The sequence below is a fragment of the Harmonia axyridis genome, chromosome 6, assembly GCF_914767665.1.
Source record: "Harmonia axyridis chromosome 6, icHarAxyr1.1, whole genome shotgun sequence".
Lineage (NCBI taxonomy): Eukaryota > Metazoa > Arthropoda > Insecta > Coleoptera > Coccinellidae > Harmonia > Harmonia axyridis.
This window is the reverse complement of record NC_059506.1, coordinates 25534306-25558993: the sequence shown is the minus strand read 5'-3', so window position 1 is coordinate 25558993 and position 24688 is coordinate 25534306. Positions and strand designations below refer to the sequence as shown.

The 24688-nt window shown below is 33.5% G+C and overlaps 2 protein-coding genes across 7 annotated transcripts; one reads left to right on the top strand and one right to left on the bottom strand.

The window, feature by feature from the left end:
• The first annotated feature begins 138 nt into the window (after positions 1 to 138).
• LOC123683420 (protein CLEC16A homolog) lies at positions 139 to 5731 on the top strand. 6 transcript variants are annotated; one of them, XM_045622440.1, is made up of 10 exons: positions 139 to 581; positions 636 to 775; positions 829 to 977; positions 1073 to 1302; positions 1408 to 2120; positions 2175 to 2508; positions 2568 to 2730; positions 3056 to 3203; positions 4333 to 4646; positions 4996 to 5731. In XM_045622440.1, the coding sequence occupies exons 1-10, from the start codon at positions 379 to 381 to the stop codon at positions 5626 to 5628; spliced, it is 3027 nt and encodes a 1008-aa protein (XP_045478396.1). In that variant the 5' UTR covers positions 139 to 378; the 3' UTR covers positions 5629 to 5731. The 6 variants fall into 6 exon arrangements, with proteins under 6 accessions (XP_045478396.1, XP_045478395.1, XP_045478398.1 ...); XM_045622439.1 differs by having other exon boundaries at positions 3056 to 3206; XM_045622442.1 differs by having other exon boundaries at positions 140 to 581; positions 3056 to 3194.
• Positions 5732 to 8694: 2963 nt separating this feature from the next.
• Positions 8695 to 24688, bottom strand: LOC123683418. Its single transcript, XM_045622437.1, has 3 exons — positions 24246 to 24688; positions 11777 to 12021; positions 8695 to 9195 (listed from the first exon to the last, which is right to left on the bottom strand). Exons 1-3 carry the CDS (start codon positions 24503 to 24505, stop codon positions 8876 to 8878), a joined length of 825 nt encoding a protein of 274 aa, XP_045478393.1. The 5' UTR covers positions 24506 to 24688; the 3' UTR covers positions 8695 to 8875.

Genomic DNA, 24688 nt, shown 5'->3' with positions numbered 1-24688 from the left:
GACAAGTTATCACTTGCTAATTAAGTATTTATTATTTGTATATTTTGAAATGAATTGACTGAGTGAATATTGCTTTGAGAAAAGAATGTGAGCACAGATAAAATAAATAGTTTCAATATTCAGACTGAACCACTTGCTGTAGTTTAAATGACCATTTTCGAGGTGGGGTTATCGCAAAATTTTTGAAGTGACATAATAATATTCCAATATTTGACATTTTTAACAAAAATAAGAACAAACAACGAGTGATAATGTGAACAATTGTTTTGTGATGATGTGGCCACTCATTTGAAATTCATTAAACCCTGTGTGTTTATCATTCAAAACCAAGCGGTCTTTTAATGTTATCATTTCGAACGTAATGTATGCGAGGCCAACATGTTCCGTAGCAGAAGTTGGTTTGGGGGAGGCTGGGGGCGCCCCAAGAATCCCCATTCGTTAGAGCATCTAAAATACTTGTATAATGTACTTTCCAAGAATCAAACAGTGTCTGAACATAATAGGGGGCTACTAGTTGAGACCTTGAGGTCCATTGCAGAAATTTTGATTTGGGGAGATCAGAATGACTCTTCAGTGTTCGAGTATATGAAAGGTATTGTTTTTAACGGCTTTTGTAACTTATAATGAGATTTCAGCTTTTTCCTTGAGAAGAATATGCTGTCTTTCTTTCTCCGTATCATGAGACAAAGGAGTGGAGGTTCAAGTTTTGTATGTGTTCAATTACTACAAACACTTAATATTCTTTTTGAAAATATAAGGAATGAGACATCACTATGTAAGTAATCAATTAGGTGTTATTATAATATAATACATATCATTTTGTTTCAGATTATTTATTATCAAACAATCATGTGAATTCTATAATTGTTCATAAGTTTGATTTTTCTGATGAAGAAGTAATGGCTTATTATATATCCTTTCTCAAGACACTTAGCCTAAAATTGAATGCTCATACTATTCATTTTTTCTATAATGAAGTAAGTCTATTATACTTTTCTAATACTTGTATGATAACTGGAAATCACAGTAGCTGACTTAAATTATAATTGTATTTTTCTGTTTATTGTTACAGCATACTAATGATTTCCCCCTTTATACGGAAGCCATTAAATTTTTTAATCATCCTGAATCTATGGTGAGAATTGCTGTACGAACACTTACATTGAATGTTTATAAAGTTGAGGATGCAAGTATGCTTGCTTTTATAAGGGACAGAACTGCTGCGCCATATTTTTCAAATATAGTCTGGTTTATTGGAAAGCATATCCAAGAATTGGATAATTGTGTTAGAAATGATGCTGAGTAAGTAAATGATAGATTCCCAAAAATTCTAAATTAAAACAATTATGTATTAAACGTTTTGTGTATGTGTGTACCTAATCAGTAATTTTCAAATTTTTTTTTCAGTCATCAGTCACAAAATAGATTAGCAGACCTTGTTGCTGAACATTTAGATCATCTACACTATTTGAATGATATTTTGTGCCTCAACATTACAGATTTGAATCAGGTTTTAACTGATCATCTACTTCACAAATTACTTATTCCATTGTACATCTTTTCCCTTACTAAAAGACCAACACCTTTGAATGATATTGCAACAGCCAACATGAACCGGTTGCTGAATAAAAAGACACTTGCATCAGATAGTACTTCAAGTCCCCATCACGAAAGTTCAATAAATGGTGGCAAGGTTTCATGTGTAGTTGCATTGTTTCTGTTATCTCAGGTATTTTTGATACTTTCACATGCTCCACTTGTTCAAACTTTGGCATGGATTATCTTTAAAACAGATAGGATCAGTTATGAGCAAGGTGTTGACAAATTGTTAGAAAATTATAATAGTGAGCTCAAAAGAAACAAACAACAAGTTGAAGAAAGTACTGAAAGTGAACAATCTACTAAATCTAGTTCTAAAGATGGTTCTAATGAAAATTTACTTGATGTACCAAAAAATATCACAGATGAAGAAAAAGAAAGACTTGCTTCTTCTTCCGAGAATTCTACCGAGGTTGAAAAACCATTTTTAGAGTCTATCTTCACATCACTAGATTGCACTGAGAATGATTATACAACTTTATTTTCATTGTGTTTATTTTATGCCATTGCGAATAATAAAGGTAAAAGTGAAAAATCAAGTGTACTTTTTATAATTTATGAAATTTTCATTTCAGGTATTACATCTGACATTGTTGAGCAAATATTGAAGCCAAAAAAGACTTTAGTTGCCAAAACTTCAAATAAAGATATCAAATATAGTTATAATGTGCAACTCGTTGACAAAATTTTACATGTTGTTATGCTGGCTTGCCAACCAACATGTAGAGTTAGGTTGGTTACGTTGGAGCTAGCACTTAAATTCCTTTCACAATTGGTAATGTGTGATGGTAAAAGTATATTGTTAGAGCCACATAAACTCACAATTGAGGCAGCAAAGAGCCAGAGTACTGCTTCTTTGAGGAACTTCTATAAAAGTGAAGAGATTTTCTTGGATATGTTTGAAAATGAGTAAGTATTGGTATTATTATAAATATCACAAAGTATTAACGTAATATTATAATAATTAGATACTGTGATATGCAAAAAGGATCTTTAAATGTTGAATGGCTATGCATGGATAGTGCAATATTACTACCTCCAACGGGTACTCCCATGACAGGTATTGATTTCACCAAAAGACTACCATGTGGAGAAGTAAGTAGGAGTTCAAACCAATTTTCATTAAGCAAGGTTAGTTCAGGATGGTAGTGAAATCCATTTAGTGTAAATCAGGTTAATTACTAGTGGGTTCTATATAGCTACTAGAGGACAAACTGAGTTGTTCAACAATTTTTAGATTTGATTTAAGTACAATAACTTGAGTAAGGTAGTTTAACTTTTTATTTTGTTATGATGGTAATTCTATTATAGTTTTTATGAAAAAATCTTGAAATTCTCCAGAAAAGAAATAAAAATGAAAAATTTCATACTTTTTAAATGAATCAATAATAAATTGGTATGTTGTTTTGTGAAGTCTAAAATCTGCATATTCTATTGATGCTGAATTCTTTTCTAGGTTGAAAGAGCAAGAAGAGCCATAAGAGTATTTTTCTTGATCAGGGATATGGTGTTAATGTTAAATGGAGAGGTAGAATCCCAACTGCCTCTAACAAATCCGCAGAGCTGTGTTCAAATCGACCAAGCCTTGGACCTGAGTATATCTCGTTGTGTGTCATAGTTGCATGAAATGAACAATCACTAGAGTCATTTTAATGTAGTGTCTCATTTTTATCATAGACTAGCAAATAATACATGGTCAAATCTTTATATTCTCAACAGTAGTCCCATGTTCAAATAAGGATCCTTTCTAGGTGAAGGTTGTTAATTTCCTTAAAAATCATCTTTCTTCATTGTAGTTGTTATAGAATTTGAATGATACAGAGTGTTTTCAATGGTGAATCTTTTTCAACAGTTGGTAGAACATTAAAAAAACTGATTCAGCAAAAAAGGATGTAGTTGAAAAAATTATCGATATATTAAACCTAGGTCGTGTGTTATTTTTAGCTAAAATCTAAGGTAAATAAATTCGGAGGAAATGTGTTTATCTTGCTAATCTACAAATAGGGTGTTGGCTGGTGATTGGCGAATTCGAATATCCTTTGTAATTATTAGAGAATCATTCATAGAAATTATTCAACGTGTTTTTTGTGTATTATTTAGATGAGCACACATTCTTGCCTGGTGTAATGATGGGAAATCAGCAGCAATAAGATCAGTTTATACACAGATAACTTCACAGGCATTTTCTTCAATAGGAAAAATAAAGGAAAAAATATGTGGCATCTCGAAAGAAATAATAACAAGCTGCAAATTTTATATAGAAGATTATTTGTGATGAGTTCTAACTTGTTTGAAAACTCACCTTTGAAAACTATATAATGAATGTTTTTTCTACTATTCAATTCAGATCAACTGATGCATAACTTATGCAGTATATAAAGTCCTTTCAAAATAATTACTATTTTCAGTCATTTTTTATACCAACTTGAAATACTTTCATATGAAAAATTTAAAAATTCACCCTGTATATTTACTAGTGGATTATTTTGTTCCATTTGATTTATTATATTACTGCTTGTTTGGATTTTGCATTATGATATAATTATTTATTTAGTTATTGAAGTTTTGTAGTAGAATATGCTTGTTCAGCTTCAACTAGTGATTGTTCACTACATTAAATACTCAAAGAACCAATCCCATTTAAATTTATCATTTGAGCTTTAAAGGTCAAATTACATTAAATGAGAACGGTTTGAAGATTTTTCTTCAGTCTAACACTTTCAACTTTTTCAGATAATTCCGATTTGATTGGATGCACTGTAGTTTACAAAGAGGGAAACAAAATGCGAAGATTTCTAGTCATCGACATTCTCCAGCTCATTCTGGTAGAACCAGATACAAAAAGGTTAGGTTGGGGCGTGGCTAAACTTGTAGGTTTTCTTCAAGATATAGAAGTGTCAGGAGACAAGGACGACTCTAGGTGTTTACATATCACAATACATAGGCCGTTGTCTGGTACATCAACGAATAGAATTCCATTATTGAGTGCCAAGTTTGTTTTCGATGATAACATTCGTTGCATGGCTGCAAAGCAAAGGTTAACTAAGGTGAGGAGTATGAATGAATGAATTTCCTGAATCTTTCTTTTTCTTTCTGTCTCTTTCTATTATCTATATCTCTTATCGATATTCTTCAAAGAACACATTAACATAGGCAATACTACATCCAATTAACCAAGTGATTGAACTGATCAACAAGAAAAAAAATAGTAATTTAATACGTTAACTTTCTTTTCTTCTTTTCTTTTCTTATTATTAAATTTAGATAGCTTTCATTTCCATTCAAATCATTTAATATAACCAGATGAATTGAATAATGTCATAAATTCAACACAAAATCTCAGAATTTACAAGTGCAACGATAGGATTAATGTAACCTGTCTTTCTTCTGTTCCAGGGTAGAATCAAAGCTCGTCAGAAGAAAATGCAACATATAGCACGGCTTCTTGAAATACCAGGGCAGTCTGGTCCGCCAAGCCCAGCTTTCATAGGAGCAAGTGGCGTAGGATATACCAGCAGACAAATAGGAAGAAATAGGGACCGACCTCTATTCAATAGATGTCCCGGTTTTGCTGCACCAAAACGAGAAAATTCACCTGGAGTAGTTCATAAGGCTGATACAGAAACAAGAAGAACCAGATGTGCGGTTGAAAGTCCGAAGGCTCCAAGAATTAGGAACGAGAGTCCGAATGCTAAGAAGGATATCAGATCAAGGGATTCTTCATCGTCAAGCAAGACTAGGTCGAGGGACAGTTCACCAAGGATGCCAAGACCTAGATCAGAAGAAATACCGCTCGAATTGATCAAGAAAGCTCCGAATTCTGTGATTGATATGGCGCCAAAAATTAGTATATTGCCGAGACCTCAAACTCCCAAAGTTGAATGTGATAGGGGTTCCATAGAACCCATCGGTGGTCTCAGAGACAAGGATAGTGGGGTTAGTTCAATTTCTGAAGTATCAGAAGAAACTTCTTTTATTGCCGATGAGGGCGATTTTCAGAATGGAAAAGGATTTGTTGAAACTGTGTAACAAAAATCTTATTTATTAACTTTTGGTACTGCAGCTTGTTTTGTTATGTAATTTAGTTTATTTTATAAAATATAATTTTAGAAAAAAAGTGTTATTTCTGGCATATTTTATTATGATATTGCAAAGAGTACTTGGAAAAAGAAAATTTAGAGATTCTGGAAGGATTTTTCGATCTGAGTTGAAAGAAGGAATGCAGGTCACCGGTTTTCCATATCTAGTGTTCTACAAATCCTCAATACCTTGTGAAATACTTGAAATGAAATTTGGATCGGGTTTTCGTATTGAGATATAAAAGATTCCACTGGAATTTCACGCAGGTCAACTACATTTTTGCGATTTGGTCTTGATTTGAGTACAGTATATCTGGCTCAAGGCTGCAACTTGAATACCTCATGCTATAAACCTAGCTGTTTAAGAGATAAAGTGGTTCTATAGCATGACAATGCTCGGCCTCACGTTGCTAAACCCATAAAACCTTTCTGGAAACGTTCAAATGGGACATCTTACCCCACCCGCCGTATTTCCCTGATATTGCGCCGTCAGATTATTACTTGTTCCGGTCGATGGCACGTATGAATTATACTGGTTATATTTCTGGTACATTCTAAATATTTCAAATATAATGATTGCTGATTTTTTTCTGAGGGGATTGCGTTGTTTCATCCTGAGATCACTGTTGGTAATGTCAGTTTGGCATTCAGTGATTACTACCAAATACACCTTCCATGTTTTTAGCCGAGGACCTCTCCTGAAGGAAATAAATGCTTACTGTACGCGCTGTTCCTAAGCGGTAACCCATCCAATCCCTAACACTGACAATTTCAACGTGCTATGGGTGACTTTGCTGAATTAGAAACGAGTCACTAGAAGTTTCTATGTAATATAGAAATCAACCGCTTATTTGAATGTGTATATGTTTGAACATCAGAGATAAATATAAATAAATTTCATTCTTATTATTAGTATAATATCAATAATCAACGTTGTTTTTATACGCAGGGCCCCCGCAAGGGTCATCAACGCCCGCGTGCCGAAAATATTTTGGCGCCCCAAAAAGGGGGGAAGTGGAGAAAAACGTCGCAGGATAATCGGCAAAAAATGTTTCAGTTTTTGTTAGGAATTTATTTGTAGAAGGGTTAAAACAACTATCAGCAACCTTTATTGAATGACTTAAGAACTTTATGCTGTCAGTTGTTGCATAAAACATTTTTTAAATGTTTCATTATTTTATCCAAGCATTCGATCAAAACCGCATTTTATTTTAATTTTGTAATGAAACTGCAGAGTTTTCAAAACCTGAGCTTTATTCTTATTTAAATTATTCATAATATTATATTAAAATATTAATATTATTATTAATAATTATTAAATATTATTCCATACTCCCAGCCATCTTCTCCCTTTGTTGAAGTCTAGCTTTTTTTTGCTCTCGAAATTTTGCACCAGAAGGTCGTTTTCTCTTGTATGGCTCCTAGAATTTAAGAAAAACTTGATCCAAAATTGGTAAGGACATTCACCCATGATTAACTTTGCGTCATCTCTTTGAGAATAACCCGTATGTTTTCATTTTTATGAATTTAAACCTTAAATCCGAGCCTTCAAACCTAAACGGAGTTAATATTAATAATAATAATAAGTTAAGACCGATCTGAAGCACATACCCTGTTCCTGTTATAATAATTAATTTTTGGCAAAGGTGGAATATAATTTTTTTAGAATGTCCAACGGCTACGAACATCAAATAAATAATACAGATCCAGGGTGCATATTAAAAAAAAATTAAGTATAATATGATGGTGGCCCCAGGTAACAAATTCAAAATATCAAAGTCGATTCAATTTTTTCACGATTACAAACAATACTTCCCTATTTGAAGCAAATAAAAATAATATTATAGTATATAGGTATGGGCTAATTTAGGATGTGCACCATTTTAAACAGAAAAAAAATATCGAATTTTATAGACTAATAGAAATGCTAATACTGTATGTGGATAGGTACTTACCATTTCATAAAATTTAATTTAATCACAACAAGAAACAGTAAAACAAACCACAATTACACAAAATACAAATCTTTCCAATTATCGGAGTATTTTATTTTTTTGCGTCTTGACCTCAACCCCTAAACGTTTCGAAACAAAATAACTATTCTTTGGATAGGTTTCTGCTGTTATAGCATAGCAAGCAGATTTTGGTAGTTTCAGAAATTCTCTGTAACATGTAGTATTTTTCCTACAGATGGTGGCGAAAGTTTCAGTAATTCCCTTGGCTAAAAGCTATCGCTTCGGTATTTATGATTGTTTATGTATACCATATGCGTTTTAGTGATGATCGAAGAAATGGTGTCCGGTGCAAGGTGGTCCATAAAGAAATCCCGTACCGACAAAGGTATGATTATTTATGATTTGTTTACTGGAAAAGAATCGTATAAATGCAATCTGTGGCCCAGGTTATTTTATAGGGATTGTGACGTTTGGGAACTTGTTTGGATGTGTAAAAGATGTCTTTGAACGTTTAAAATTGTTGAAAAAATAAAAAATTTTTTTCAAAAACCTTTGGTCTTTCGGATTTTCATGCGGTCTATAAGAGATTTTGGCGCCCCTTAAGAATGGCGCCCTCGTGCGGTGCACGCGTTGAACGCGCGGTTGCGGGGGCCCTGTTTATACGTATAAATACGGTATTATTATGATATCAAAAGAAACGTCGATCGTATACTTAAATATATAAAAAATTGTTTCAAATAATCTAATGAAAGGGACAAGGAAATTTGGCATTCGGAATGGAGTTCTTGTCTTCAACAAAAGTCTTATCGTTAATCCTTCAGAAGGAAATAAACACTTACTGTACGCCGTGTTCCTAAGCGGTCACCCATCCAATTCCCAACACTGAAAATTTCAGCGTGCTATGGGTGACTTTGCTGAACTAGAAGCGAGTAACTAGAAGGGTGTATATAATATAGTAATCAATGCTTAATAGCGCATATAACAACGTTATAACATGATTAGTTCGTTATATATAAGAAAATCATTCAACATTAAGGTGAAGGATCAGGATATAGGGTTTTTCATATTGTCTAAGAAAAGGTTATAGTTAAGCCTCCCATTTTTTGATAAAAATATTTTATTCTCTAATATATATACTGTTTCATGAAAGTTTTTGTTCAGTTGTTTTATGGGTATTGTCTTAGATGTCTAATTGTGATATCGATTTACAAGGTTGAACTCAGAACTGTTAACCATTCACAACTAAAATTCTTTGGCTTTTCTGAAGGATTTGCCTTCGTTTCCATCTTGCACACAAGGCACTTTGACTAAATTGAAATAGATGTGTCCTAAAATTTGAGCGGACTTGGTATTTTGCTTTTTCATACACTTGTAGAAGATATCATCGCAAGTGCAGTGAGATTTTGTATATAAGGACTCGTTATTCAGATCATATTTCTTGGAATATGCTCTTATTTTCACTGGGCATAAATCATGGTTCCGACAGCACATGTCTGTTGCCACGTCGTCACCCAAGTCGTGGTAGTTTTTCGCTATATCTCCAGTACCACACCATTTGGTTCCTGAAAAGAAATTACAAGATGAGATTATTATTTTGTGTTGAAATGTTGCTATACACATTTTAAGACCACCATATAAACATATTTTTGAGCGCTCACTAGCTCCTACAGATCGCTCTATAATTTCGTTACAAATGTCTGTAATTTTCAAATTTTGAGCCGATATGAACTCTATTTTTTATTATAATAGGAAAGAGAGCACTCAGATTTAATTGTATATTTAAAGTGAATACTTTCTGATATTCCAATAGACAACTATTCACATCTTTTATACTAACAGACAGAGAAACTGCAACACCCAGAAACATATAGATAGTATAGCAAGAAGTAAATGATTGAATTTAGAGAAAAAAATGGTTTTTTCATGTGAACAATTTCAGTTACTTGAATATTGTAGTCGTTTTTTTGCAAGTTTTTTAAATGTTCCAACAAACCAGCTGTTCGAGGAGATCCGAAGTCGATTTTTAATTGTTGTTAAAATGCCTAGAGCACGTGTACACGGAATTTATCCCCAGCTAAGTATGTTTGAAAGAGGTCCAATTATTGGTCTACGGTAGGCGGGGTTGTCATTTCGAAAAATTGCTAATCGTACGAACAGAAATCCAACTACTGTTATGAGATGTTCAATGAAAAATATATTAGAATCAATAAGTTATTAAATATTCATTTTTAAGCATATCATGAAAAATGTTATTAGATATGTCGTCTAAGGTAGGTACACAATATGATATTTGCTGAATCAATAGAGAGAAAGGGGGGTGGTTCTATTTCTCTCAATAATTCAGAAACCACCTCGAACATCAGTTCTTTCGAAGCAGAAACTGAATTATTAATTATTTAAGGATCAAACTTTATGGTTGCGCCAATAAACTCAATTTATATAGGCTAATCGATTGCAATTTGGATTTGAATACATTTCATTCAGGGAGCTTTTAAATGCTCGTCTCTCAACCGATAGCATTATCATTTCGTTATATCGTTCTAAGTTTTGTTGTTTACGCAGCGTGTTACAACACTCTGTAGGTGCTAAGGGTTTTAAAATTAAGAGAGCTGAAAAATTCAAAATCTCAGTTGAAAACATCGACGTTCATCAAGAAAGAAATAAAAACTGGACCGTACTTTAAAAAAGTTACATAGGCGTATAACCTTGCTTCCGCCGTTTTTTTCAGAAATTCGAGGCTTTTTTGTGAAAAACTGGTTATACATTTATGATTCAAAGTATTGTCCATCGTTGGCCACCACTTTCCCCCATCTTTCGGGAAGTGTACGCATCCCGCGTTGAAAAAACTGGTCATCTTTTGAAGCGATCCACGAATCGATCCAATTTTTACTTCTTCATAAGACCGAAAGTGCTGGTCAACCAGGCCGTGTGCCATTGATCGAAACAAGTGATTGTCCGAGGGAGCAACTTCTGGTGAATACGGCAAGTGGAAGACTTCCCATTTCAACGTTTCCAAGCATGTCTGAACCACTTTCGCAACATGGGGTAGAGCATTGTCATGATGTAAAATCACTTTATAATGTCTTTTGTTGTATTGCGCCGATTGTCTTTCAATGCTCGGCCCAAACGTATGAATTGCGTTCGATAATGATCGCCTGTGATTGTTTCAGTCGGTTTTAACAACTCATAATTCACTACGCCGAGCTGGTCCCACCAAATATTGAGCATAATCGTGGAACGGTGGATATTCGGTTTGCCGTCGACGTGAAAGCATGACCGGGATATCCCCATGATTTTCTGAGCTTGGGATTTTCGTAATGAACCCATTTTTTCGTCTTCAGTACGATGCAAAAATTCGTTCCGTTTTTGCCCTGCAAACAGTTGTTCACAAGCAAGTAAACGCCGTTCAACATTTCTCGGCTTTCAGCCGTTTTGAAATGGCTTTTGTTTCGTCAGTCCCAATGATTCTGTCAATTTTTATTGATTGATCTCCGCCATGCTGGCCTTCGACGTTGAAATCACCGTTCTTGAAGCGTTGAAACCATTCTCGGCACGTTCTATCACTAAAGCTATTTGAAAGCATTCGAAGAGTCTGAGCCACAGATTTCTTCATATTAAAGCAGAAAATTAAGACCTCCCGCAAATGACGAGAATTTGCCACGTAAGCTGACATGTTTAATCGAGAATAACTTGTTGAAGTGAATGAATGAAGGGAACAAACCCACAAAATTTGAACAAAATCGGAGTGCTGATTTGTAAGTTGTGGATATCAGAAATATAGGTCATTTTTCATGAATCCTCATCTCCGAAACTGTCTTAGGATACATAACAAGCTACTTTTCTGAAAGGTTTGGATGACCTGCATTCACCACGAGGCTATGGCTAACCACTCATGTTACACTCTGTATAAACACGAAAGTATTGGGCAATTCCTTTCCAATATTCCACACACATACATTCATACATTCATTTCATGGCAAACCATATAATCCCCTTGAAAAAAAAACTATCCCACTTGGGCGTTAAAAGACTTATGGTCATTGAGTAAACCTATTGCTTGAGAAGACAAATCGAAATCTAAAAACGACCGGAATAACCAATTTCAATCTGGTCTTTATTCGAAAATAATAACAATCAACATACCTGGTATGATTCCACTGAGCAGAACTAATTGACTGTTCAAGATAGCTTTAGCTTCTTCCACCCTAGATGTGAAGTTTTTCTGTTCTTCCTGGCATTTTCTATTCACTGGGACCTTGTGTCTTCTATTAATTCTATCCACCTGCACGCACTGGTTCATCAGATGCACCATCTCATCAAAAGTAATTGGAACTGGGGTTGTTTTATCCCTTAGAGGACCCATGGCTTTGTCCACATCTGAGGGTGAGCTGAAATGGTAGATTTTGATTTATAGTGTGCTTGAATTCGCAGGTTTTGATTGAACAATAGAGTCGATCATTTTGAGCCGAGAATGGTTCCAAAAGATCCAGTATAAAAAGGTATTCAGGGCTTGGCTTGATATTCAAACTGCTTGGCTTGAGCTTGACTTGAACTCAAGTCAAGAAGTAGTTTTTCAATGTCAAATCAAGTACTTAATAAATACATACTTGACTTGACATTGAAAAACTACTACTTGACCTGAACTTGAGTTGAGTTCAAGTCAAGCACAAGCCAAGTAGTTTGAATATCAAGCCAAGTAGCTTGAATGTCAAGCCAAGCCGTGAATCCCTAGGTATAAAGAACCTACTGATTTAGGAATAAGAAGTTTCGTTTTGAATATACTGCTTTCTGGGCAGTAGTCACTTTTGAAACTGAAATCTTTTGATATTGATAAGTAAAAACGCCTTTGCTAAAAATGGAACATCAAACGTTTCAAAATCGAATTGAAATTGTTAAAATTCAACTAAAACATGGTGATAATTTTGCAGTCACAGTTTGTAAAACTGAACTACTTTAAGGTTGTCGTGAAGCACCTCCTTGGCCTAAACTGATGGAAAAATTAGAGCTGTTGGCACAAGTTAGTGATGTGAAGTATCGAAATCGCTCGCTCAAGAACAACTGAGAATATTGCTGTTGTAGCCTGTAGTGTTGACTAAACCGCTATGCGCTACCGAGTTATGAATTAGAATATATTTATGGGGACCACGTGTTATTTCTCTAAGAAGTGATTACAACTGGCCACCGAGATCTTGTGATTTGACATTCTTAGACTTTTTTCTTTGAAGCCACGTGAAAGATAAGGTCTATGCCAATAGTCACCTATCGTATAGTATCATGGTATGGGGTAATTCGACAGAAAATGGTGGAGTCCTTACTATTCAAAAAAGAATTTTGCGTATGATATTCAACGTATCTCTACGATCCTCTTGTAGACTTGTTTTCTTAGAAAATAGGATATTGACACTGGCTTCCATTTTCATATTGAGATGTTTGGTTTTTGCTAAGGAAAATGAGGAAAGTCTTGTAAAATTGTCAAGCTTTCATTCCCGTAACACTAGGAATAAGAAAATATTGTCAATTCCCAAACATAAGACATCAAAATTTGAAATGGAACCTAAGTACCAGTGTATTAAGTTATTTAACCATCTACCTAGTAACATTAAGTCGCTCAATTTATTTAAATTTAAGAAAGTTGTCAAGTCTTTACTTCTAAAAAAGGCTTTTTATAGTGTTAATGAGTACTATAATGATAGCTTAGACAATGTCTGAATTATTAATATTTTTGCATTTGTGACTTGTCCTATACATACCACGTTTGTCTAAAAGGATCAATAAACTATTATTATTATTAATGGTCCACGATCAATTCAAAACTATAAAGATGGAATTCGTGAATTTATCGAGGATATACAGCCACAAGTGTGCGAAAATGTGTAAAATTTCATGGGAAAGCATTTGATAGCTGATATCGTCTCCCATCGTTAATTACATTCCTTCTTCTTCAAAAATTTCAATTGATTCCTCTTAAAATATAGTTTTTTTTAATATCAAAATGAAAATTGTTATTGAAAATCCCTTCATAAATGAAAAATGTGAAAAAACAATACACAGTGTTGCCATTATGACCTTGTATCATTCCCATTGGAAATTCCTTTAGAATTGTTTATGCAAATGCTTCATGTACCTATTAGTGGTATTAGGTTTTCATAGAAACTGATATAGCAGATATACCACTTTTATATGAACTTCACTGAATTAAAGGTATATGTAGATATAGGTAAACATCATTAATTTATTTGAAAATCAATGAAAAAATAATGGGATAGTGAAAAAAAAAACGATTCTAGAAATGTACCGATCTCAGACAATAATTTAATTCACTTCGATCGGTAAAATTTATTTACCGTTTTTGATACTTAATACAGGGTGCTCCTAAATACAATAATAAATACGAACGAAAATGAAAAATTCCTTGGGTTATTTTAATTTTCCTATAAACATGGGCCTGCAAACGCTTTATTTTCGAGATAGAGGGTGTTTCTCGTAGTTCCATTTTTTTTATGATTATACAAATTTATCGAATCTTTATGAATTATAGCTACATATCAGGAAAATTTGCGCCAAAACTAATAATTCATTCATTTATCACAGTTTTCTGAATGGATGTTTATGATATTTTGGATTTTCCTGGAGAAAAGTACAAGAAACCAAAAAGTTCAGTACTAAACCAAAGTTTCCTTTTAAATTTTTTTAGACTCTACCATTGATCCACTAAAAAAAGTTGAGGCGGAAATAAGCGGGTACAGTTTCAGAAAAAAATCATCATGTAAATTTGCAATAGAAAGTGGCATATCACGTAATGAAAACTATAAATTGAGATATCTATATTCCATGTCGAACAAAATTTTTATTACATTTTTTATTGAAATGAGAATTTGTTTTTGATTCATCATTACCAGTCCTAATCTTGATACGTAGAGAGCCATGAAAACTTGGTTTACCATTTATTTGTACTTTAAAGTTGTAGTATGTCTCTATCATCGATACTTTTCGCAATTCTTATTGACAAATTCAATATTGAGGTATGCAGTTCGCTCATTCAAGGGTAATCGCTAAATTACGATTTATACTGCATTAAAATTGAGTGAAAGTTGTTGTTTTATGTGATTGAAGGTGTGATGAAGTAATAGTCAATTACCTTCTCGACATTGAGAACAAAGCTCTTGATAAATGTTAGTTTAATGTTATTATTGAAAAAAATACCGCAAAGTTTTTTTCTATGAGTCATGGTTTCCTTTTATATAGAAAAAATTTATTATTATGGCGCCGCACACGGCGTAATTCTCGACAGACGGTACCGCTTGGGATATGAATCCCAATTAACAATTAAAGAAATACTGAAATAGTAAAGAAACAAACAGAGAAGATTTTAGAAACGATAAAATACCACTCAAACAACGAACTGAAAAGAGTTCTGAAACACAGAGGGTGTTGATTGACAGTCTCGAAACGCGGAAACAATCGAAAGACGAAATTTAGACTATTGTTGAAAATCAAAACAAATAACATATGAACAATTGTAGAAGAATGGAAAATCGATAAATAACCACCTTTGCTATGGAGGTGGAAGGTATATATGGCAGGGATCACTGGGTTGCCGTACTGTTGAATCTATCGGTGGTCCCCGAATGAAACACAGCAATCCCATGAAAATAAAATTGGCAGAGAACGTCTCGCCAAAATTCATCCAGAAATCCAAATATAATAGTTGATTGAAACCCATTTTAGATCAATTGTCATACATCCAAAAGTAGATATTGAATTTTTTTCTCAAATGATTCAATATTCGAAACAATAATCTATAAGTGCCGAACCACTTCTTGTACATATGTACGTATTTATAACATACATTTCTGTTATGATAGATAATTTGAAATCATAAAATATATCTATCTATCATGCTCTCATTACAAAATTTTCAACTAGAACTGTCGTAAAAGTATTTTTCAATTTATTGGAAGAAACAATACCAATTTTCTCGTTTCTGTTTACATGATTCGAAAATATGAAAGAAATGTCAACAAGAAGCCGGTACTAACTCAAAGCTTGTTAAATAGGCCGAATCTTTCTCCAAGTAAAAAGAATGAAACCGACTACCGGATCTCATAATTATACCATCACGATCCATTAGATCTAAAAGAAATATAGTTTAGTGCAGAAACTGCGAATATTGATGGCATTTGATGAGAAAGTAGGCTTTGTATAGGTGATAATGTTGCAACCTAGATTTCAGTAAAAACTGTAACATCACAAGTTAAAGCGAAAAGTCCCAGGTCTACCATAGTAAAACACATTTCTTTTGGCAAAATTCGATTTTTTTATTATTAACATAGTTGCCTTCGAGGGCGATACAGCGATTATAGTGATCTTCCAGATTTTCGATACCGTTTTTGTTGTACTATTTGTCTTTCGCTTCAAAATAGGCCTCAGTTTCGGTTTACTCATTCATTGGCGCTAAATTTCTTTTCAGCGAGCATTCTTTTGACGTCTGAGAACAGGAAAAAGTCGCTGGGGGCCAGATCTGGCGAATACGGTGGATGCAGAAGTAATTCGAAGCTCAATTAATGCAATTTTACCATTGTTATCATTGATTTGTGACACGGCGCATTCGCATTGTCTTGATAAACATCACCTTTTTTCTTCAAATGGGGCCGTTTTTTAACGATTTCATCACAATCCAATCCAATAACGATATATAATAATCGCTGTTGATGGTCTGGAATTTTTTTTCATGCGATATTTCAAAGGTGGCCAGTAAAAAGTAAGGGGAGCCAGAGTCCCTCCTGGCACAGAGTAGGTATAGTGTGGTCCAAAGAAAACTTTAACACCGGATTTAAAATGAAAATGTAGAAAATCGCTCGGACCCTTCAATTTCTGATTAGACAGGAAACAACTTTTCCGTTCTTCGTCGGAGAGTTGAGGTGTTAAGTTTTCGTTGGACCTTGGTGGTGAAGGACACAATAGGCGCATGAATGAATCTCAAAAATTCATGACGTCAAGAGGGTGCTTTACTCGATTTTTTAAATATTCTTGATATACGTATATTGTGTAGGTGTGCAAAATTTCTATTTTCTTTCCCACACACCTTCTTCAGGATACCTATACAATCAATCGTTTATTCTTTACTAGACGTCATATATTCATTCATCTAAATAATGAGTGGTTAACAAAATGGTTAAATTGGCTCTGAAATAGAACACAATAGAATCTGGAAATTGGTTGAATCCAGATGAATTCACAAACGATTAAGGAAATTAGATCATTACCACAATTTATCACATAACAATAAAACAACTGAAGTTATCCGCTTGATTCACAAATTACGTTGGTTTTGAAAATAATAGGATTTTTATAAAGGATTCCTGAATCATCTTGTTCTTTCTTAAGAATGCATGTCATTCGATTGCATAATTCTTTTACTGATTCATTGGAGTTACGTAAGTGCGATTGAAAAATCGATTTTCTGAAGGTCTCCTATATTGACAGGCGAATTGTGCATTTTGCCAATTAGAAGCCTTATCTGAATTATTATCAAAGGCCTAATTACATTTTGCGGAAATTTTACAACGTACGGTGGGACATATGAATCATTTAAAAAAATTGACTGTGAATACGTTTACGTAGACTTATCGCTTTAAAGTTTATGAGGAAACTCGGCCTATTCATTATTAGAATAGTATCACTAAAAAACTTTTTAAAACTGAACATTAATTATGCGGTACAGCTTATTAGTTTCAAATTATGGATGGAATTTTGCAGAATTTGTTATTCCAAATTAGGGTCAGGTTTTTTACGAGGAAAAAGTGCATCAAACATAAACAATGAAGGGTGGTCCAGATTTTTGTTCAATAATTTTGGAGTCGGATAGATCAGCTCTTTCATGAAAAAAAGTTCATTTAAACATATATTCTAACAAGCCTCATTTTCAAGGGGTGTTGAAGTTTGAAAAAAAAACCGTTTTTCACTTATAACTCTAGTATTAATAACAATAACAATAACAATATGTTTCAAATTAGGTAAGTGTCTCCTGCCAAAATTATCCAGTGGCGTAGATATATGGGAGCGATGATATTTTTCCTATTGAAAATTTGCACCACTGACTTTTTTTCGAGAATATCATTTAATTAGGAACTCAACTGAGTTTCTCTAAAAAAAGTTTCTTGAATTTTTTCATACAATGTACCATTTTCGAGATAATTGAGTATAAATCAAACACTATCCACGAAAATCTACAAAAACAGATTTTACAAATTTTTCCTTTAGTGATAAATGAAAGTACAAAATTTATGTTGTGTATTGAAGCGCTTTCAGATGGCATTTAATTGAACATTTCAGAAAGGGTATATCATCAAAGCAAAATTCAGTATTCATTATGAGGAATATTCAAGTATCATATATGTATTTATCGACAATGACACGTGCATACCAATGAAACGTGTCAAGGAGTTAAAAGAAGTAGTTGTAGTTGAATATTTCTTATAGTACTCGAATACACTTAAATGTACAATTTGAAAATTTGTAATTCTTCTACCTATAAGGTGTCAAAGGCAATAAATTTATGTCTTCGTACTTATAGGGAATGACGTTGCAATACTCCTCGAAATGAAAACACAAAACAAGGGGTGGTATAATTTGAAAACGCATGTACTCGAGTACTTAAACAATATATCTAAAATATGTAGGTATATACTTCTCAAATTTCGTGAAGAATTATTCATAGAATATAGTCTAATTTTTCGTTCAACATTATAGATTTTACCGATTTGTTCTACGGAATAATTTTGCGAACAGAAATATGTCCATTGTCCAGGAATGTAATTTAGACTTTACCTACTCACACTATTGATTGTATAGGGTATTGAATTTGGAACTTGTATTTTTCCTTCCTTTTCAAACTATAGTAAAGCGCATCAAGAAACAATTCCCATCTAGGTATATATTTCGAAAAATTGACCTATATCATGAAAATGCACTTAAAATCAATGTCATCATTCCATGTTTATTTGCATGATGGTTTTGTTCTAGAAATCACGTCTATATCAGATCGATTGTGGCAAAGTGATTTCAATATCTGAATATATTTTTGAAGATATTGTCGAGTCAAAATAACTATTAGATACCAGAAACATTTATCATAATAGGTAGTAAAAACGTATATAATGCTTTGTTTATTTTGCAAACTTTGACGATAAGAATTCAACTGTAGATTCAGAATATTTACGAAGTATCTAAAAAAGTAAAAAATTGAAAAAAAATTAAATTTAATATTAAAAAAATTGAGTCGATTCAAAAGTTGATGTGTGTTCATGTTTTATTTTATTAAAATTTTTCAATTTAAATATATGTTGAAAATAAAGATTAATTGCAAAAATTTTTAATTTCTGTGTTATGTACCTATAGTGGGCAAATTTCGATGTTGTAGCACTACACCTTTTAAACCAGAGGAGAATGAGAAATTAAGAGTAGTATTCATTTTTGGCCACCTTATTTTGTTTACGAGTTAAAAGCGAAAATTGGAAAAATGGCGATATCGAAAAAAAATTATATCTCCGCTAATACCTACTGATGATAGACACTTCTTTTAAGTAGAATCCGGTGTTAATTCTTAGGATTTTCCTTCACCGGTATTGTGCCCTTAGTTTCTGGTGATTTCTAAATGATTCAAAGAAAATGACAGTTAATTTACATCTTCAAAGGATTCCGAAGTGTTAAGTTATATAGACCAATGAGAAGGGTTATTCTTGTCTAGTTGTTTGATACTATATCCGGGTGCCACAATCCCATGAATATTCCCATTTTCTGATAAAATTTCGATATCGTCTATAATTGTATTTTTATCCCATGATTTCACACACATGTCAGTATTTAATCAAGAAAATAATCTCTAGAGACATAACTACAGAATAATCTCAAATATTTGCATCTTCATCCGCTTGGTCTGCATTGTTCAGGTCAATAAATCGAAAAGTGATTGAATCTATTGTTTTCATATGATATTATTTTCCAAATTTTGTTTTTATGACCGAAGAACGATAAAAAAATGTCTTGTTTTATTTCGATACAGTTGAGCCTAATTGGTTTCATCCAAAAAGTACCTACTTCTTCGTGGCGATAACACTCTATAATTTTCAATTGTTTTCTCAATATTGAGATATTTCAAGTTGATAAATCAGTGATGAGTGGGCAAAATCTATAATTTTTGGCAATCAACAAATATTCCTCTACCCACTGTCTCAGGATACATCACTCTGTTGAAATATTTGCTGTAGGTAGGTACGGTGAAATTTCCAGATAGCTACTGAATCAATGATAATGAATTATTGATCACAATTTTCCAGCAAAGGAAATGGCATCATCATTTGTAGGTATGTATTTCATTAATATTAATATTCGAATGCCTCATTATTGAATTTGAGTTCGTGGAAATAGGAGATAGTATGCCCTATTGAAATAATGAAACAACTTTTTTATTATCTATTAGGTGTTCGACATTGCTTTCGTTGTTTTGCAATAGATAGTTGTAGCGGTAAGTGGTAGTAGAAATAAATAGATCATAAACCATAAAGTTATTCTTGATCAAAATGTCAGCTTATGAGCCTAATTCTCGTAATTTGCGAGAGGTTTTAATTTTATGCTATAATATAAAGAAATCTGCGGCTGAGGCTCATCGAATACTCTCAAATACATATGGTGAGGCCGTTATTAGTGAAAGAACGTGCCGATAGTGGTTTCAACGCTTCAAAAATGATGATTTTGACGTCGATGACCAGCATGGCAGTGGAAGAAAGAAGGTTTTTGGAGATACACAATTGGAGGCAACAAGAAATGGCAGGATGATTGGGAGTTACGCAACAAGCCATTTCAAAACGTCTGAAAGTCATGGGAATGATTCAGAAACAAGGAAATTGGGTGCCGTAAGAGTTGAAACCGAGAGATGTTGAACGGCATTTGTTCGCTTGTGAACAGCTGCTTGCAAGGCAGGGATTTCTGGTTCGCATTGTGACTGGAGACGAACAATGGGTTTATATCGATAATCCTAAGCGCAGAAAATCATGGGGATATCCCGGCAATACTTCCACGTTGACGGCCAAACTGAATATTCACGGTTCTATGGTCATGCTCAGTATTTGGTGGGACCAGCTCGGCGTAGTGTATTATGAGTTGTTAAACTGACTGAAATAATCATAGGCGATTGTTATCGAATGCAATTAATGCGTTTGAGCCGAGTATTGAGAGACAAACGACCGCAATACAACGCGAGACATGATGAAGTGATTTTACAGCATGACAATGATCGACCTCATGTTGCGAAAATGGTCAAGACATACTTGGAAACGTTGAAATGGGAAGTCCTACCCCACCCGCCTTATTCAGCAGATGTTGCTCCCTCGGACTATCACTTGATTCGATCAGTGGCACACGGCCTGGCTGACCAGTACTTCCGTTCCTATGAAGAAGTAAAAAAATTGGATCGATTCGTGGATCGCTTCAAAAGATGACCAGTTTTTTCAACGCGGGATTCGTACGGTGCCCGAAAGATGGGAGAAAGTAGTGGCCAGCGATGGACAATACTTTAAATCATAAATGTATAACCAGTTTTTTACAATAAAGCCTCGAATTTCGGAAAAAAACGGCGGAAGCAAAGTTGTACGCCTATGTATGTACCATAATAAAGCTTTGGAAAATTTTTTTTCCCATGAAATTTTCAGTTTCGTTGTGTAAGTACAAAATTCATATAAAGCATTCAAAAGACTTGGTGATAGAAGCTTTTGAGCGCTAGTTCATTTATGTTTCTATTGCAGATCACAAAAACTTCTTTTGTATACAGGGTGTTAGTGAATATGTAGGACAAACTGCAGGAAGGGATTCTGCATGAAAAATAATGACATTATGCTATATAACTTTTGTTATATAGTATAATGCAAATAACGCAAATGCTTCGTTTTCCGAAATACGGGGTGTTAAAGTTTCACTTAAAAACTGACTATTTATTAATTGCTCTGAAACCGGTCGACATATGCGACTGAAATTTGGTGGGTCTCAAGAGGTAGTTATGGGATATTTATTGATATGCAATTAAGAATTTTATGTTCATCACGCGCATACGGGTAATGATCTCTTTCTTTTTCAAGAAAAAAATGGTACGCGTATTTTTCAGTTCTTCAATGAATTGGCTATTATTGTATTCTGATCGAATTGGTAGTTTTGAAACGATGAGGAAAACTAATTTTTATGCGTTATTGGTCCAGTTCAGAGCTTTTTGCAGAAACTATGAGAGCTATTTGCATGACGGATATTGGATGAATTTTTTTCATTTTCATTTTTTATATTTAGATCATTTGTCTAGATATTGAAGGAGTAGGTAAATATCTAATCAACCACAGTTTAACATTTACAGTGTTTTCTTCGTTATTATTCATTAACATCTTACTCTCACAAGAGCCTCCATATAATTAAATACAATAATTGCCGTAATGAGATGTATTGCTTGCTCATTTATTAAAATGTTTCTTTATTGTGGTACAGGGGATTCCAGTGAATGGAACATTAAACGTTTCTGGTGAATCAAGCAACGGTAACCCTGAAAATCTAGAGAATATGTACCTCTACCTAGCTGAAATAATTTTCACACTGCCACTAATTAGAAAGTAGAAGGTGAAGACAAATTCGGTATTTCACCTTAAGTTATAAGTTATATGTTTATAATTTCCATATTAGGATCAGTTTCCTGACTTTTTATAATATTTCTCTTTGCCACATTTATAACAATTCATAGTTTTTATGTGTTTCTTTTTGTTTTGGATCTTTAAGAATCGAGTGGCTAGAAAAATAGTCTGTAATGGCATAAGCATGCTTTGAGTAAACCGTTTTTTCATTGATTAGTAGGTGAGTTAAAAGTTCTATTTTCTTTCACTAATTTGAGGGGATAAAGTTCAGAGGTTCAAATAAGTACATTACTTGATTCGTTTGAACAAATCGTATATAATAAATATCTAATCTCTTCATTATATGTTCAAGTTGGGTTAGGAAGATCAATGCGGTATACAATACGATTTTGGCAATGAATTGAACGCAAACAACTTTGAGAGTTTTCTAGAGAAGCTCTGAATGACAGACAAAGGATTTTTCATTCAATTTTTGGATACTACATTCCAAAACATGAACTGTTAGAAAATGTTGGATGATTTCTAATCATTTTTGAAAGTTATAACCCTGAAGGTAAAATTTAGCCTTAAGCATTTACAAATTTTCAAGAATAAGGGAAGATTAAATAAAAAAGTAATTTCCACTATGTGGTACTGGCAATTTCTTTGTTTCATTTGTTTAATATAGCGAATTTCCATTCAAGTAAGGCTGTCTACATAAAATAAGGGAAAAATTAAGATACTTATTCCTCAAAAATTTTCCAATTTGAAGAACACATATTTTGGAAAATATTTTCCGGTTCAGGGGTTTGTCATATTTTATTTATGAAATTATATACCAAGAGACGAAATTTCAGTGAAATTTGACGAATAAAACTTGATATATCTAAATTTCAGAGGATTCATCTTCAGATTCCCAGAGATATTATTTTTACGATTCGTTTCAATATTCTATCTGCAATTTTTCGAAAAATTTTAAAATTTTAGTTGGATCGGACGGTAATTTTTTTTAATGGAAATCCAAAATTTCATACCTATTGCTCTGAAACTTTCGAACAGATTTTTTAGAGTTATAAAACGGAAGGTAAAATTTGGACTTTTACTCATCTTCAAAAATATAGGAAGAAATGGGATACCCACTAAAAATTTAAAGATGCGTAAAACAGGGGCGGATCTAGGAAATGTTTGAAAAAGGAGCATAGAAAATCACGGCTAATATAGTTAAGCATTACGGTATTTTTTATAGATACCTACTGAGTCAAGTGTTTTTTATAGGAAGATGGATTTTAGTAGATCATTTCAGATTCCAAAATTTCTGTAGTACAAAAACAAGTTCAAACATTTTGACATATTTCATAAATAGGTATATGTAGATTTATTTCATAAGAAAGCACAGACGTATTTTTCGGTAATTCAGGATACAATTTTATATTTATAAGGTCCAGAGGGGGGCATGGCTCCTATGACCCCCTCCTGAATCCATCCCTGCCGTGAAACAGGTTTTGCCAAATATATTGACATTTTTTCTCCTCATTAAATTCATATAGAAACTCTGAAATGAATAAAACCAAACAAAAGAAAATGTTTGTAATTTTAAATAATGAATTATCTAGTGTGAATTATTTATTACAAGAATCATATCCGAAGATGATTTCATTCAGGGAAAAAAAAAACACGGTTTGCATATTAAACTTTGATGCATTTTATGGTTGAAGCAAGTATTGTCCATAATTTTTTTGCGTTTCACAGCATTTAGATCGAGATCTTGTTTTATTGCAAAAGTGTGGTCACCTCAAAAAAATCTTGTTGAGAGAATTTGACTTCAATACATAATCATGTTCAAGAGTTGACAAAACCAGAGCAACTATAGAACTCATTCAAATTTTTCTCAAGATGATTCACGAAAACATAAACTTTCGCCACAGAGTCATTACAAAGTGATTAACTTTTCGAATAACGATACTCACTAAATTTCTATGACATCACAATTGAGCAGTAATTTCTTAGGCCCCAACTCCACTATGGCAACACTCAGATCGTGGTAGTACACCATCAGTAAGGAATCCTCCTTCAACCTACTCCCATCGAAACTTTTGACGGCAGGTGGTGGTCCATCATTCAGCCTTAGTCCGGGAAAATTGAAACCCAGAGACCTACCAGCAAACACTGGCTGATGAACACAGAAAAGAACGAAGAAGAGTCGGAAAATAAATTTTCCGAAATTCATTTTCGAGCGAACTGAGCGAGCTTTGCGTTTCTGCAGATATGTCACATTTTAAAATTCGAACATTGTCAAGCGCGAAGACGAGAGAAAGCAGAAAGATGGTTTGACTTCGATTTGTAGGTCAGTACATCGATTGTGGTTGACCACGCCATGCAACGGTCTGTTGTATACTAAATACTTCTCCTG

Bases quoted from the DNA above. Each gene is read 5' to 3' on its own strand.
- LOC123683420 (XM_045622439.1), top strand. From the start codon at position 379: ATGTTCCGTAGCAGAAGTTGGTTTGGGGGAGGCTGGGGGCGCCCCAAG. The intron at 776-828 runs GTAAGTAATCAA...ATTTTGTTTCAG, and splicing joins AAGGAATGAGACATCACTAT to ATTATTTATTATCAAACAAT. The intron at 3,207-4,332 runs GTGTGTCATAGT...CAACTTTTTCAG, and splicing joins GGACCTGAGTATATCTCGTT to ATAATTCCGATTTGATTGGA.
- LOC123683418 (XM_045622437.1), bottom strand. From the start codon at position 24,505: ATGAATTTCGGAAAATTTATTTTCCGACTCTTCTTCGTTCTTTTCTGT. The intron at 12,022-24,245 runs GTGAGTATCGTT...CTACCATTTCAG, and splicing joins TGTGATGTCATAGAAATTTA to CTCACCCTCAGATGTGGACA. The intron at 9,196-11,776 runs GTATGTTGATTG...ATTTCTTTTCAG, and splicing joins GCTCAGTGGAATCATACCAG to GAACCAAATGGTGTGGTACT.